Source organism: Symphalangus syndactylus, chromosome 2, assembly GCF_028878055.3.
Source record: "Symphalangus syndactylus isolate Jambi chromosome 2, NHGRI_mSymSyn1-v2.1_pri, whole genome shotgun sequence".
NCBI lineage: Eukaryota > Metazoa > Chordata > Mammalia > Primates > Hylobatidae > Symphalangus > Symphalangus syndactylus.
Genome location: NC_072424.2, coordinates 120,142,315 through 120,160,127, shown reverse-complemented (window position 1 = coordinate 120,160,127; position 17,813 = coordinate 120,142,315). Strand labels below are relative to the sequence as shown.

At 36.5% G+C, this 17,813-nt stretch overlaps 1 protein-coding gene across 7 annotated transcripts in view; it reads right to left on the bottom strand.

Moving 5' to 3' along the window:
* The window catches only part of ADGRG6 (adhesion G protein-coupled receptor G6), a 142,897-nt gene that overhangs the window by 75,706 nt on the left and 49,378 nt on the right, over positions 1 to 17,813 (bottom strand). For 5 of the 7 annotated variants that reach the window (XM_063622842.1, XM_055265808.2, XM_055265824.2 and 2 more), the window contains exon 3: positions 1,228 to 1,569. In XM_063622842.1, coding sequence (XP_063478912.1) covers positions 1,228 to 1,569 — 342 coding nt within the window. Of the gene's footprint in view, positions 1 to 1,227; positions 1,573 to 17,813 lie in introns of all 7 variants that reach the window. The other 2 variants (XM_063622841.1, XM_063622848.1) reach the window with 1 other exon arrangement.

The window sequence follows — 17,813 nt, the reverse complement described above, 5'->3', positions numbered from 1 at the left end:
ATACTGGTTTCATATGAAAAACTGTTTGAATATATTTTAATATTCAGTACATCAAGAATAGTTCTATAATAAAACATCATTTTAGTATAACTATTCTAGTAAAAATCTATGATAGAATTTAAAGGAATCATGGACTTTAGTTTACTTTTTAAATATAAAGCAGTTTATAGGTTCACTTATGCAAAGAGACACAAACAATATGAACCAGTATTCTACATGCATTGTTAAAATTAAAAGCCTAGAAATAAATATCTCCATCAACATTTTATTAGTGATTATGGCTGGGTGGCATTTGTATAGGTAATTCTAATTTGCTTTTTTTGTTTTCCAACGTCCTATATTTTATCATTTTTAAAACATTATTTTGAAAAATTTAAGCATGTGTGTTTTAACCATGGCAAACACAAATAAATAACTCCACAATCAAAAAACACAATTTATAATAGTGAGGGTCAGTCATTTTCATAGTTGTACCTTTCTGTTTTTACTTAGAAAGTTCAGAAGAAAAAAAAGTATAACTAAATCATAATAGTCATTTTTATAGTTGTACCTTTCTGTTTGTTTTTACTTAGAAAGCACAGAAGAAAAAAAAACAGTATAACTAAGTCTCATCATATTGAAGCTTGAGTTTCTTTAGGGAAACACAGGTTTTAGAGAGAAAGATTATTTAAATGTTATGTTGTGCCAGAATATAGAAAACATATTTAATAAAAATATGCCTTATTTCATTCAGTTAGCCATTTTCAGGGGGCTTTCCTCAAGCTGTGTTATTTATTAGCTTAAACTGTTAATAGCTTGTTAAAAATTTACTGTTCATTTTCTGTATTTGTTCCCTACCATAGTTCCTTAGAAGGACAACATCATAAAACCCAAAATAAAATGATTTCTAAATAGGGATGTTTTAAATTTTCAGTGGAAAGATGTTAGAATTACAGATTTTAATTATTAGCCGTGGAATATCTACAGTGTCTTCCAAGCAGCCTTTAAATGTTCCGCATATAAACAATATAAAATAATCCAACTCTACTGTAACCAGATTTTGGATCTGGTAATTATATTTTGCTAACAAGAATGCTCAGAGAATATTAACAGATTCTTGCCCTTAAATCCCAATCCTAATCATTCACATTCACATAAAAGAGCATAACTCTGTCTTCTGGTCCTTGTGTTTACTGCAGAACATGTTAAATAAAAGCAGAAGGTTGGCATTGCCTTTGGTTTACATACCTCTGATGTAGCTGGCATTGAAACCTTTCTTCTGGATGCTAAAGTCACTTGAAAAGGACACATGCATCTCATTCGCACTTGAGTTAAATGATAGGCCTTTGGCAGTTGCTCCACAAAATTTAGTCTGGCTCTCTCCATTATCAAGGGATAATGAGTCATAAATGCAATTGGGAGCTTCTTCAATGTCAAAGTCATTAAATGTTATCTGAATGATATAACCGGTGGGGGCTCGGAGCGTCCACATGCAAGCCTGGCTGTTTGGGTAGTCGTTAGGGTAGCATGGAGAAGCAAAGGTCCCAGAAGGGTTGGACAAAACCACTCGGCAGCTGGCACATCCCCATACTGCTGGCCAGACAAAAGAGAGACAGAGAGAAGGGCTGGGTTCAGATGCATGCAATAAACTGAGAATACCACACACTGGGGACAATCAAGCAGTAAATATTTAAAAATACCAACATACAATCATAAAAAATAAACAGAAAATGAAACCTTGAAGAGAAAAAGAATTATCAATAGAGCAAGAAAAAGTAAAAGAGAAATAAAAAATTTTAATGCAATGATTCTTAAACTTGGGAGGTTATACAGTCTGAGAATCTGTTATGCGAACCCTCTCCAGTAAAATGAGCAGAAGCCACACACGTTACACACAATTTCAAGGAGTACAATGAGGCCTCAGGAGGCAACAGTGAATTTCACAAAGGTTCACTGACCCAGGCTAAGAATCTCTGCTCTAGAGAGTAACTGAACTGGGGTGGCAGGGGTTACAGAACCATAAAGATAGTGCTCAATATTACAAATCATGGATATAAAGGAAGAAAAACTCTTGGAAAATAAATAATTCAATAGACAGCTACCAATACAAAAAAATAATAAGCTATCTTCTGGCAGACTGTATTTTTTTTTCTGAAATTCAAATAAATAGCATCACCTTGCAAACATGGCTTATTTATAGTTTTGAAAATATGTTCACTTATCCCATTTGTTTGTCACAGTTGGTAATTATATGCTTGTGGGCTCATCTCATTTACTCATTCATTTAGTAAATATTTATTGTGAGTCTATTATGTGCCAAGCACTATTCTAAATAATATATATCAATATCAATGAGCAGGAAAGACAAAATCTCTGTATAAAGGAATATTTTTTGATAATAAATTAATTTTATCAAAATTAAAAATGTCTGCACTTCAAAAGACATTGTTAAGAGAATGAAAAGACAAGCAGATTGAATGAAAATACCTACAAATCACAATTCTGACAAAGAACTGATATCCCAAATATACAAAGAACTCTCCAAATTTGGCAATAAGAAAAATGGGCAAATGATTTGCACAAACGTATCATCAAAGAAGATATATGAATGATAAACAGGTATATTAAAAGAAGCTTATCATCATTAGTCATTGGGGAAATAAAAGTTAAAACCACAATGAAATACCACTTCACACTTATTATAATAACTACAATTTTTTAAAAGCAACAATATCAAATGTTGACTAAGATGTACAACAATTGGAGTTCTCATACATTGCTAGTGGCAATGTAAAATGATAAAAACACTTTGGAAAACTGTTAGTGTCTTATAGAGTTAAACCTACATTTACTAGCAATCCCACTTATAAGTATTTGCCTGATAAATGAAAACATATATTCATATGAAAACCTGTACATGAATTTTATAGCAACCTTATTCATAATTGTGCAAAACAAGGAATAACATATATGGCAGGGAATACTCAGCAATAAAACAAAATGAAATATTGATACCTGCAACAACATGGATTTTTTTTACATTATTATGATTACTTTTATTATTATTTCATAGACACTTTTTTTATTTTATTATTATTATACTTTAAGTTTTAGGGTACATGTGCACAACGTGCAGGTTTGTTACATATGTATACATGTGCCATGTTGGTGTGCTGCACCCATTAACTCATCATTTAGCATTAGGTACATCTCCTAGTGCTATCCCTCCCCCCTCCCCCCACCCCACAACAGTCCCCGGTGTGTGATGTTCCCCTTCCTGTGTCCATGTGTTCTCATTGCTCAATTCCCACCTATGAGTGAGAACATGCGGTGTTTGGTTTTTTGTCCTTGCAATAGTTTGCTGAGAATGATGGTTTCCAGTTTCATCCATGTCCCTACAAAGGACATGAACTCATCGTTTTTTATGGCTGCATAGTATTCCATGGTGTATATGTGCCGCATTTTCTTAATCCAATCTATCGCTATTGGACATTTAGGTTTGTTCCAAGTCTTTGCTATTGTGAATAGTGCCGCTATAAACATACGTGTGCATGTGTCTTTATAGCAGCATTTTTTTTTTGAGACAGTCTCGCTCTGTTGCCCAGGCTGGAGGGAAGTGGCATAATTCTGGCTCACTGCAACCTCTGCCTCCCAGGTTCAAGCAATTCTAGTGCCTCAGCCTCCTGAGTAGCTAGGATTACAGGTGTGCACCGCCACGCCTGGCTGGTTAAAGGATTCTTATACTTCAGTGTTGGACCTAAAGGTAACCACAAGTATAATGACAGATAAAGGTGGGGAAGAAAATAAAGCAAAGGATAAAGAGAGACTGAAATGAATGTTAGAGATGGTGGTTCTCCAAAGAGATGACATTTGAGGAGAGATCCAACTGAATGATATGAGGGAGTGTGCCATGAGCACACTAGAGAACAGCACCGCAGGTCACAGGAATGGAAAAATTAAGACCCATTGTAAATGAACATTGGTTTTTCCCATGGAATGTAAGTCCTATGAGATCTAAGATCATGTCTCCTTTGCTAATCACTATTTGTTCTCAGTATAAGGTTCACAATAAATATTAATTGAATGAATTATGTAAAGAAAAACCCTTCTGAGGTAGACAGGGGAAATGCTATTATCCCATTTTCACTAATGAGAACAGTTAGGTTCTTCTCAATTATTATTTATCCACCAGTTGGAATCAGAAACCAATGTCTAATATCTTCCTCTCCAGAGATGCTTTTGCAACTAATATTCACATTGCTTTTACATATTTATGTAAATGAAGGCAGTAATCTCATTTATTCAAAATACTGGATAAATTGCCATTAAATGGACACATAAACTTACAAACAATAAAATACTTTAAACATATTAATGAAAATAACTAAATTTATTATATCCCTCCCTCTTTTACTGAGTTGACTAGAACGCATATACAATAACATTTCTTGAAAAATGGTAGTTACTACAAATACTACTATTCTTTATGATATGGTGGTATATTCAAGGACTAATTCAATGTTTTATACAGCTCAAATGAGGTTTTTCTCTTCTCTGTGGCCACCTTGTATTACTCAATGTTTCACTTTGCCAACTCTGTCCCCATCCATTCTTTTTAACTTGCCCTCCTCCTGCTCTTCCTCCCTAAGTCTATGACATCTTGTACAAGACCGAAGACAGACAATGGAAAATAAATGATGATCATCAAGTGTCTGCCAAATGCTTTCTCTTATCCATCCCTGCAGCACCATGTTCCTCTGCTTTGTAGTGCTATTCAGAGGACTTGTGTTACTTCCATTTGTGAGATGATTTTCTTATTGTAAATCTTCTTCCACTACTTTGTAAACTCAACAAGCAGAGGGTGTGTGACTGTCATATTTGCCATTCTACTCTCCAGCACCGCACAGCACCCCTAGCACATAGGAGATCTTCAATAAAATTTGCTAAATTTATGAACAAATTAGTAGCTTAAATGAAGGGAACCACGCCTAAATTAAAGAAAGACTCCATGCAGTATAACCAAGTCAAACAAATTCTAAGTCTGAAAAGAAGATACAGTACATGTGCTCTGGAACATCTCTTTGGGTGGGGTGTTGGGCTGTTTCTTCCAATTATATCACTCACAGCACAGGACCGAGATGACTAGGACTTTCTGAGAAGTTCAGCTTTGTGTTACTTTGCCTTGGGCTCAGGAGAGAGAAGTAATCCTAGTAAATTAACAATAATTTATCCAGTTATAGGCATTGGAGATTAAAAATAAAAATATAAAGGAAAATAAGCAACAACCTCTGTCATCTCAACATGCAGACAGGCAGCATCATTTTTCCAAGAAGAGATGCCATCCTTTACATCCAAGACCCAAGTTATGTACATGACTTCCTTTATCCTATATATTATCTTTGCCAAATTCTTCCCTAAGAGCTGAAGAAAGGGTTTAGGAAAATTTATTATCATTATTAATTTTTAGAGACACTACGGGTATCTCTCTGTCACCCAGGCTGGAGTGTAGTGGCCCTCGCTGCAGCCTCAAACTACTGGGCTCAAGCAATCCTCCCACCTTGGCTTCCGGAAATAATGCAATACTGGCCTGAGCCACGATGCCTGGCCAAGGGTATAAGAAAGTTAAATTTGACTGATAACACTGTGTAATCTTTAACAAGTTAATTTATCTGTGCCTCAGTTTCTCCACCTTTACACCGGTGATAATAACAGCAACCACTTCCTAGAGTTATTGGGAGGATAACATGGATTAATATCAGAAAGTCCTGGAAATTGTGCCTGGGACATAGTTAGCACTAGTTAAGTGTTGGCTATTATTAATAATTACTATAACACAAAATCAGTGCCTTAAAAATTTAAGAGAGGTAAAACAGCACACCACTTTAGTAGAATCTCTTTTTTCCTTAGGCACTCAGAGGGATAGAAAAAAGATAAAGATGACACTCATAACATGAATTCAGAAGAACATTTGATACATTCTTCCATATGATTCTTACCTTCAGTGGCTAGACAGCATTTAGAGATAGTGCTACTAAATAATAATTATCTTAAATAGATGAAATGTCAATTAAACTAGACACAGTATCATCCTCTTCATTATACTTATAGAGCAATTCACAATAACAAGCTTTCACATATATCTCATTTAACATTATAATAACTCTGAGAATTATTACCATCTCTATCTTTAGAGGAAACAAATGAGGCTAATATAGATTGGATAACTCGTACAAAGTCACACATCTAATTGATAGTAGCACCAAAATTCAAACCAGCCCTTCTGAATGTAAGCCTAGTATCTTTCTAGGAAAAAAAAAAAAGTTGCCACAATTAAACAAAAAACACAGAACAAAATGGTGAGCTCAAGTACTTCTTTAAAAGACATTTTTAAAACGGACAATTTCTTAAAAATAGTTTCATAGCCCTAAAATAAACATATTTTAAGAAACTCATTTGGAAACATTTTAATAAAGAATATTAGGAAGTATGAAATATAGTGCTTTGAATTTTCCAATTTGGAGTAGTCAAATATCACTGCTAATTGATTCCTATACTATGAGCTAGCCTAGTAAGTAATTACTTTGTTCTCTCTTAAGAGTCAGGGCTACCTAATTAGATGGTTACTGAAGTAGCCACTGAATGAGGTATTGGTAAAATCCGGATTAACACATATTCTAAAAGCTACTCAACTCAAAGCATCTGGCTCAATATATTCTCAAAGACAGATATGGTAACATATTCTTACATATAATTTAAAAAAGCAAGGTTTTCAGGTAATCCAAACAAACAACAAACCAAATTCCACCCTCGGTTCTTGCCTATGCTTACAAATATTTAGCAGTAATTTACTTGTGCGTATTTTTACAAGTTCATTTTTCAATGAAACTCTAATCTATAATGAAAAGTCTTCCAGTCATGCCAAAGCCTAATTCAATTGATAAATAACATTTTGATATAGATTTAATAATCATTACCTTGTGAGGTTTTTTTTTTAATCTCAGATTTGGATTCTTACTCTACCTTTGCCACAAGTACTTCTTTATAAAATCCAAATGCCTATTCTTTAAAATCTCTTTAAAACAAGAATTTTAGATCCCAAGAGATAAACCAAAATGGAGATCAATTTTAGCTTCTTTCAACACAGATTTGTGGATGATATTGAATAATTGCTTCTTCTAGACTGTGTTAAATGGTGAACAAAATGAATTCATTTAAGTAAATCTTGATCTTTATTTGAACATATATAAAACTGCAGCTAATGAGCTTGTAGAAAAACCTGGTCAGTGAAAATTATCTCCAGAAAATTTAGTTTAAGTTGCCTGCTGAGTCTGCATTTATTCAGTCATTATTTGAATTATCCATGAGGATATATTAAGTTCTAACACATGAAAAGCTCATTTGTTGCTTAAAAATATTTAAAATATTTAGTAGTCTTGGTGGCTTCTAAAAATTAAACCTAAGGGCCAGCAACTAAGAATTCTAGAATCAGTTCTAATACCTAAGTCAGCAAAGAACCAGGATAGCCACATACCATTTCTCCAGATCTAAGTAAATTGCTGTCAGATGTAACATCATTGAAATGTAAAATATCAATAACATTTTAGATGCTGGCATGTATTAAATGATTGATAATATGCAGAAATGGACGACTCAAAGTAAGTTATTTTAAGTGATTTCAGACCACTATCCAGATTTTTCAAGATGGCATGGAATCCAACGCAATCTGGCTGTGACATCTGTGATTCTGTTAATGTGACAGACTTGGCAAGCATCCCCACCACCCTCACCACTCCTCCTCAAGCTCTGCACTCAAAAATAGCATTTCTGCACTTGAGGAGGGTCTTTCTTAAAGCACGGTTACATTGGTCTTTCCAGTCCCCTACCAGAACTTCTGACAGACATGCCAGGATACCAGTTCATTCACATACTCCTCCTAAAACAATGGTTTCCTGAATCAACCAGATAATTGTTTCATTTCCCTCTGTAATGGGTCAACCCCAAAATGTTCTTTGGAAACACCCTGAATAAGGAACTACTTCAACGACTTAAGCATGAGTTCAAAAGGGTACCGGCTTACTTGAATCAGTTCAATCAAGTTTGACATTGCTAGAAAATGAACAAGATGTTGAACTGAAGTTTCCTTGATGAGGCACCATTAAGACTGACAATTTTTTGAATTTCCAAAGATACCCACATGCACCACACCCTCAAACACATCTCTTTCTTCTGTAATACTGTTAATGTTTAAACTTTGAGTTCTGTCTTTCCATAATCACGTTGGCAAGAGAACATTCCATGTCTGACTGCAAAAGATAATACTTTCTGAAGATCCAAACAAATGAACTGTTGTAAATCATTCCAGAGTCAGCCTGTTATGTAGATACACATCACTTGCAAGAGGCTTAGACACACAAGCACATGGGTATGCATATGTACACATACCCACACATATTTTCATGGGAAACTATTCTCTCTTAAGCAATGGTTGAGGCTTTTCCAGCTTTAAAAAAAAAAAAAATCTAAAGGCAATGAATAATTTGAAACAACATAAACTGCATGGTCTATCACCAAATCTACCTCCTGGTTAACATATTCATTCAAGTTCCTTATTCTCTTCCTGCAAACCCCCAACTCTGGATTAATCCAGCTGTGGACCTTCTTGCTCACGAATCCATAGGCCTCTGAACTCAGCTGATAAGAACTTACAAAATTTCACACAGTGTTTATACTAAAGCAGCTTCCATTTTTATTTCGCTCACCCTCTCCAGCATTGGATGCCTCTGAGCACACACAGCTTCTGGACAGTCTCTTACCCACAAATTCTCCATCCTCTTCATTTCCTTCCTGCCCTCTCAGCCCTCTCCAAGCACCGCCTCTGCTACTCTTGCCTTTACAATCTTTTCTGTTTGGCCAGAGGACCTTAGACAAGAAGCACAGGCGTCACCCAAGAGCTTGGTGACACACAGAATCACCCAGACCTACTAAACAAAATTTGCATTTAAACAAAATTCTCGGATGATTAATAAGCAAGTTAAACTCTGAGAAGTACTGCTTTAAATAACAGTTTACTACAGAAGCTACTCAATCTTCATAGGTACAACTTCTCCCAAGAGGATCTGCTCCTCTCACAGCTCTTGCTGTCATCTTTATACTACTTGGTCCAAGGGGTAAACGCCTGACCTGAAGGGAACCAAACTATAGGCTTTGCTAATCAGCCAAATGCTATCTTTCTCTGAGAATTTCAAGTTAGAGACACACACAACCAGAGAATGACAAAAGGGATGATGACGACATTATAGAAATTCAAAGGCAGCAGCTGCCTTGGCCACTTGGAAATACAGGAAGCTGAGGGGCTAGAGACCAAATGTAGAGGCTGGGCGTGGTGGCTCACACCTGTAATCCCAACACTTTGGGAGGCTGAGGTGAATCACAAGGTCAGGAATCCAAGACCAGCCTGGCCAACATGGTGAAACCCAGTCTCTACTAAAAATACAAAAAAATTAGCCGGGCGTGGTGGCGGGCGCCTGTAGTCCCAGCTACTCGGAGAGGCTGAGGCAGGAGAATGGCGTGAACCCGGGAGGCGGAGCTTGCAGTGAGCCGAGATTGTGCCACTGCACTCCAGCCTGGGTGACAGAGCAAGACTCCGTCTCAAAAAAAAAAAAAAAAAAAAATTAGCCAGGCCTGTAATCCTGTAATGGCACATCCTGTAATGGCACATGCCTGTAATCCCAGCTACTTAGGAAGCTGAGGCAGGAGAATCGCTTGAACCCAGGAGGTGGAGTTTCAGTGAGCTGAGATCACACCACTACACTCCAGCCTGGGTGACAGAGAGAAACTGTGTCTCAATAAAAATTAAATAAATAAATAAAAGAAGAGAAAATGTAGAGCACAAACATGAGAGAAAACCAGACTTTTGAGAAACAGAGGGGCTTTAATTCCTGCCATTCCACATCCAGTAATGAAGGGTAGGAGCTGTGCCTTGTGGCCTGTCCTTGAATTATATGACAATAATTCTTATTATACCTACTGCTCTACTACTTTACTTGGTTTTAGTCGATTTCTGTTTGTTGCAACCAAGTGTGCCTCAAGCCAGTACTCTAATAGAGCTCTCCTCTATGTTCAGCTTTTCTTTATATATACTCATTCTCTCTGGCTAATCTCATCTGAACAAAAACCTTCATTATACCTAAATGTTCATCACATACATGTGCTACTGAGCACCATATCTGAGCTTTGCAAATACCTACTCAATATCTTCACTTGGATATCCCATAGAGCCATCAGTCCAAACATCATTCCTCAAATAATTTGTTTTTATCCTCCTTATAATTGTTAGCAGCATGAACGTCACCCAAATTAGGACTCTGAACATCCCTTCTCTCTTCTTTCTCCCACATCATCTCAAATAATTTGCCAAGGGCTATGTCATTTCTTTTATTCATAGTTGTTAAATCTGCTCCTCATCTCATTCCCATAGTTTAAGGCCCTGTAGTTTAAGGTTCTCATCCTTTCTCTTTTGCATGCAAGTTTGGTCTCCTTGTCAATACTCCTTTCACCTGCAACTAACTCATCCTCCACATCACTACCAGAAAGATCTATCAATATCCAAGTATGAAGGTAAGTTTTCTCTAACTCCAAATCTTCTCTGGGATCCAACAAGACAAGTCCCTTGACTGACATACACAGCACTCCTTATTAGTCCTGTTCACACTTCCTGTCTCTTCTCATCTCCCCACATCCCCGCACTTAAAAAATACTTACTAAACATTTATGTGCCTGGCACTATGCCAGGTTCTGGAAATACAGTCATGCACAAGATATAATCTCTGACTTTATGGATATTGGAAATGCAGATAAATAAGTAGATTGTGATCATACAATGTGATAATTGCTCTGATAGAACAGGTGCTCTGATAGAACAGATAAGTGCTATACTATAGCCTGGGTTTAGACTTCATAGAAACAGTACCATTTCTAAGCAAATCAAGAAACTGAGATGTAAATATGCAGCTTGGGAGTGAGCCAAGTAAAGGAGGAAGGCAGAGACAAAACAGAAAAGAGTGTTCCAGGCAGTGAGGTCAGCAGGTACAAGACAGCATAGACTGTTCAAGTAACTTAAGATTTAGTGCAGCTGGAGCATCGTATGTAAAGTGGGGAGAAATAAGAGATAAAGATGACAAAGTAGGCAGAGATAAGATTTTGCAGGATTTTGCAAGCCATGCTAGAGAAAATGAAAAATTATACTAACAGCGGTAGGGAAACTAAAAAGGTTTTAATTTGGAGAAGGTAAAATAACTGGATTTTTGTTTAGCATTTTTTTTTAATTTTTTATATAGGGTCTTGCTCTGTCTCCCAGGCTGGAGTGCACTGGTGCAATCATGGCTCACTGAAGCCTCAACCTCCTGGGCTCAAGCAGTCCTCCCACCTCAGTCTCCTGAGTAGCTGAGACCACATATATGCACCACCATGCCCAGCTATTTTTTTTTTTTAATTGTAGAGGGGATCTCATAATGTTGCCCAGGCTGCTCTCAAACTCCTGGACTCAAGTGATCCTCCCACCTCAGCCTCCCAAAGTGCTGAGATTATAGGTATGCAGGCATGAGCCACTGCACCAGGCCAGCATAGATACTTTTTTTTGAGACAGAGTCCCACTTGGTCGCCCAGGCTTGCATGATCTCGGCTCACTGCTGCAACCTCTGCCTTCTGGGTTCAAACGATTCTGCTGCCTCAGCCTCCAGAGTAGTTAGGACTACAGGCAGGTGCCACCATGCCCGGCTAATTTTTGTATTTTTAGTAGAGACGGGATTTCACCATGTTGGTCAGGCTGGTCTCAAACTCCTGACCTCATGATCCACCCTCCTCGGCCTCCCAAAGTGCTGGGATTACAGGCGTGAGCCACCGGGCCCAGCCACAGATACTTTTTAAAGCCTTGCTCCTTTTTACATAAACAATATAAAACTACCAGTGAACAAAGATCCTTGTAAGAATCACTGTAGCCCAATTCTAAGGACCTGACAAATGACAAGAAGAAAGACAAAAGCTAGCAAGCTGCACTGACAGTTTGTGGAAAGAACTTAGCAGTCACAGTGGCAAGGCAGATTTATTCTACAAGGACTGAATTCACTGAAGTGAGCCTAACTGCTGATGATAAGACAGAAAAGCAGCAAAGTGACTACTCTAATGTTCATCAAAACTTTGTCTCATTTTGATCTTATCTGTTTTATTACACCTAAAGAAAGGCTCAGGAAACTTAAAAGACACACACTCACCTAATGTTCATCTCACATGAGAATGTCACAGAAAATCTTTCCATATGGATTACCTAGGCAGCATTGCAGGGTGGAACAGGTTTATGTTGGAATTAACCAGAAAAATATTGCTAAACACTACCAACATAACTAGAGAATGTCTTAGCCTCATAAAAGCTAATTGTAGTTCTAATATCCATGAAGGCAATGATGTCATTACTGGCTAAACAGCACATAACTAACTTCTTGAGCACATGAAAGTAGCCAATGAGATATCTATATAAAGTACTGGGAGCACACATGACTCACAGTAAGATGCTCAAATAATATTAGTTTTCAGTGTTGTGACTGTGGTTGTTATTAAATAGCAAAGCATGTTAGCCATATTTTAGTTTGTTCATTAATTAATCTAACTTACTGAGCCCCTACTTCCTTTCACGTTCAGTTTTCTTTTAGATGTCTTTACATATGGTCACCAGAGGGTTATTGCTTCCTATTTATTCCATGTTATGTGGTGCAGGTGAAGGACCTGAAATTAGTAGCTAGAGGAAATTTTGGGTTTACAAACTTGCCTTCCCAATAAGTTGGGAGAATATATTGAGAAAAAGATGGCAGTGGCAGGATAAGTGTGCTTGTTAGCTCAAGTTTTCCAAACGGGCCTTTAATTTGAGGGCATAAAAAAAACTCATTCAGGTTTGTGCACATAAATGGAAGCAGTTTAAATAGCCAAGGTTTGGAGCAAAGCAAATTATAGGTGCAACCAGCATAATTTTCCCCTTTATGGAACACTTTTTATGTAAACATCTTAGTAATAAGAGCTGATGTAAAAATTCCATAATACAGATTTTTTTAAATAATTTTTTTCAAGAAAACTTTCCATTTTTACATGAACAGCTTGCTTATATATGCTATCTATCTAATGCTTTAAATTAATTCATCACTAGAATTAGTTTTCAAAGTATTTATAAAATGTTAACTTTTCATATAGATCTCAAGTATATCAGGGGAGTATGTATGCATGAATGAGAGAGAGAGAGAAAGAGAAACAGATTTTCAGCAAACTCTGAAAATGAACTTTAAAAAGTTTTCTTCTATTTAAACTATCTTCTATCTAAAATCACAAGATCTAGCTAAAAAAGATTTTTTATTATTGTGGAAAAAATCACTGTGGGAAGGACAATATTATTATGAATAAACTAGAAGCTCTCTCGAGATCTTCCCCAGACCTAAACTTACACAAGATCATTTCTTTAAAATGTGAATACAAGCCATATGAATCCTTAAAACATATTGTTGTGAAACACAATAACATCTGGAGAGGGAGGGAAATAAAAATAATAACTAACATCTAGTAAGTGATTACTTTGTGCCAGATAAGAGAAGAAAGACTAAATCACCTTCCTTTTGAAGTAATTCATGCTTATGTGGTTATTTGGCTATGTTAGAGGTGAGATCACAGTGGCTACTGATCTTGGTTCCTCCATTAACAAACCATGTGACCTTGAGGTAGTCACTAGGCCCCGAGGTTCTGATTTCCACATCTGAAGAAAAAAAAATCCCTTTTGGCTCTAAAGCTCTACTATGGGTGGCAGATTCAGGTTCTGACACATAATAGAGCCTCAATTTTTCCCTTTACTACAAAAAAGTTTCCAAGGAAGTTATGAAGACATATGATGCTTCACTAAGGAAAGGAGTGCCCTGTATAGTTCACAGGGTTATGAAGCAAGAAGCTCTTTTTTTGTGTTCATGAGACTTTGTGTTCATTTGTCCACTTTGGAGCCATAAGCCTGAGTCCCTAAGGGACAGCCAATACAGGTTGCATACAAGTAGAGCTAATGGTCAGCAAACATCCTGACTTCTGGGGTACATTCCTACTGCTCAAGAAAATTTCCACATCTTGCTAACAGTACTTATTGTGCTATTTTGAATATTGCTGGCTTAGAATTACAGAGCAAGCTTTGACAGATTGTGAAGATTTAGAGTGTGGTTACATCAGGAAAAAAATCATCTCCTTTCTACTTAATATAGCTGCTTTAGTGTGCTCTTGATGCCTAACAGCTTAGTTTACAAAAAATAGCTTATTACTTTTATAAAGTTAATAGAACTATTGAAAAGCAAGGTTGAATTTCGGTTTGCCACATCACTGCCAAAACGTTTATCTAATTTCAAATTGCACTGGGCTGGGGGTGAGGCAATGTATGCATTAACCTCATAGAGCCTCTGGCAGGTTATGTACAAGAGACAGCTCACTCAACTTCCTATCTTTCAACTGCTTTACCTATGCCCCAGGGGGCCTCCACATCAATCACAAGTTTGCGGCAAAAACATGCTTGAAAAAGTTCACGAAGTTCACCAAACTTTATAATTATAACTTTCCACGACAGTATAAAAATCGACTTGCTTACTGTCTTCTTTTAGCCAGTCATATTTTTAAACTTCAGAAAAACGGCAGAGTAGCTTGTTCTCAGTGGGTGAGTAAAGTCACACCCGCAGGCAAGCCTTACAGAAGGCCAAACCACAAAAAGTGGGTGGGCTGGGTGGTCTACAGGGCACACAGTGCAGCATGTTTCCAACAGGAGGCACAGACCTAAAAAGAGAAGCTTGTTAGTGCCCCCAGAGGTTTGAATGGTGGCAAACCTCACTCCCTGTCGCTGGAGAGCAGAGGTGTGCTCAGCTGCATTTGTCTGTTCCTCTCACTATCGGGGGGCAGTTGAATGATCATTCAAAATCTCTGCAAAACTGCTTCTATGCTCTTGATTATCATTTAGCTTTGTAGTGGTATTTGAGAGAAAGAGAAATATTATTTTAATACTTAGATTCCTTCCATGATCCCATTTAGAATATCAAGTAGGGATGTTCTATGGAAAGTCATTTTGAAATAATAATAGGTATATTATTATTATAACCCTAAAATATAACACAGTATAGTCTCCCCACTCTCCATGAAAACACTGATAGCTGGGAAGACTGAGCCCCAGTGATTACTGAAATTATACAGGGAGGTCCATCTTACAGAAAAATTGAAAGGGAGATTTCAAAAAAAATTGCCAATTTAGAATTTCAATATAAATACAAAGTTTTAGATACAAATATATTGCTTCTCCAGAGAAGAGTATCTAATGGGAAGACTATGTGCCATTTTGCCATCAAACCTCAACCAGGAAAAGATGAGAAACCCCAGGTTTTTGGTTAATAGTGAATTAAAGTAAATAGGAGATGTTTGGATAATAGATCATTCTACAAGTTATTCGCTAAGATAATCCGAGTTGAATCTCTATTCAAAGAAATCAAAATGATTGTCTTCTCCCGATAACATAATCACCAGACTTTCAGTTTTCAGGATGAACAAGGCATCAGGCATTTTACCGAAGGGCCATCCAGCCAATGTTGTACAGCTTCTAAGTATATGAACTGTTAGTTCCATTATGCCAACTGAGCCAAAAAAATTTTTAATAAAACTTGATTTGCTTGTGAATTAATGTTAATAGTTTACATATAGGCAATTTTGTCTGAAAGGAATAGCTTTTAAATTGTCAAAAACATTTTTTTCTGTAATATGTCCCTTTTAGGGATATCATTTTACAATGTTTTACAGATTTCTTTTCTATAAAACTAAGTCATAATTCAAAAGCAAACAATGCAGATGAACTTCCTTGATAACTATTTGTCTTATACAAATAATCAATAAGAAATATAGGTATCACACTGAATTTAAAATTCAGGCTAAACTCCTGGCCAAAACACAAAAGAGAATGTATGAAATGATTTCATAGATGACTTAATAATGTATAACTGACAAATTGAGGATTATATTTGGCCATTAAAAACTCAGACAAAGTTTTTTGGTTTTCTTTGTTTGTTTGTTTGTTTTTGAGACAGAGACTCGCTCTGTCACCCAAGCTAGAGCACAATGGCACGATCTCGGCTCACTGCAACCTCCGCCTCCCAAGTTCATTTAAGTGATTCTCTTGCCTCAGCCTCCTGAGTAGCCGAGATTACAGGCCCATGCCACCACACCCAGCTAATTTTGTATTTTTAGTAGAGATGGGGTTTCACCAAGGTTTTTTTAATGGGAGAAAATGAGAAGAGCAAAATCTAAAAATCATTTGTTTATTATATTTAAATATCTGCTTGGAGGAGGGCTGAACATTAAACATCTATAATTCATATAAAGCTATTCTGGACACAAGTCTAAGTTTCTATTTGAACTGGTTTCTAAGTTGCTCCTATCTCAACATCTTTACAGCTGCTCTCTGCATGTAAAGTCTCCATATACTTGACTAGAAATAGCACATTGCCTGGGTGGAACTTTCTGTAATGTTTCAGCTGAAAGAGACTACTGTCCTCTAAAGCACATTATTCAACAATTAGATTTGGGCTGCTGAAGCAAAAGACAAAGACAGCACTATATCCTATCTAGTTCTACCCATTTGCTTCATGACGTCATTTTTAGGTACAGCCTTTCAATTCAAAGTTTGATGTTTTTATACAACTTTTAGTGATGTAAAAGCTATGTAAGAAGATGTGTAAATCCTCCTCTTGGGGCATACTCTTTTCAGAAATATAAAAAAGAAACATGAAATCTCATTAAGTTAGATCAACTTTTTAAACAAAACCATTAATCGATGCAAATTTTAATGTTAATGAAATTTTAATTTAAAAAATACATCAAATTCTAACCTACTTGATACAACATCCAAGTAATATTAATATAGTAATCCTTTTGCTGTCTTTGTTAGATTTTTTTAAAAAAAGAAACTTTTTAAAAAAGAAAAGATAATGTCAAGTCTCAATTGATTTGATGCAAGATTTTAGGGAAAGGCTGGGAGGGAGACATCCTACACTAAGAATGTTTATATAAATATAAATCATGACTAAACCATTGCAAGATGATTGGCATCTTGTTAAACATCATTAGAATAACATCATGGGAGATTAAACTGTCACCTTTTCCTCTAGACCTCCTGTAGCAATTGGTGATAAAGAATGCAAAGAAATAAAGTAAAATTTATTTTATTTTAAATAAAATAAATAGTTGGGTGGGAGCCTTTAGCTTGGGTGGGAGCCCATAGCTTGGGTGGGAGCCTTTAGCTATCTGTTTCCTCTTTGATTCTCTGGGGATTATCCAATAAAAATGGAAGTAGAGAGAAAAGAAAAAACAGCAAGTGTGTATCTCCAAGATGACCCACTTAATTTGAGTTCATACTGTGACACTGTGTAATGCCAATACACAAAGTTATAGATTTCCTTCATCTCACATAGGGAAAGGCTTGGGTTTGTTTTTGGTGGAGAGAGAGAAAGGAGAGGGAGGAGATCTGAATACCGTGTGGCATGCCCTCTGAAATTTAGGATTGCTTTCCTTGGCACTCTTCATCTAATTTTATTTGCTTGCTTTCCTTGTCAGATACTTTTTTCTTAAGCACTACAAATTCATAAGAGGAGACAAGTTTTTTAAAAAGCAAAAAAAAGGGGAGAACTATTATATGCATATACACAATGTATATGCCTTTTGGATGCACATATATGTTCATACAATTTTCCTGTGGTCAGGCAGCATGTCTACTTGACATGTGTATTTCAAAATAC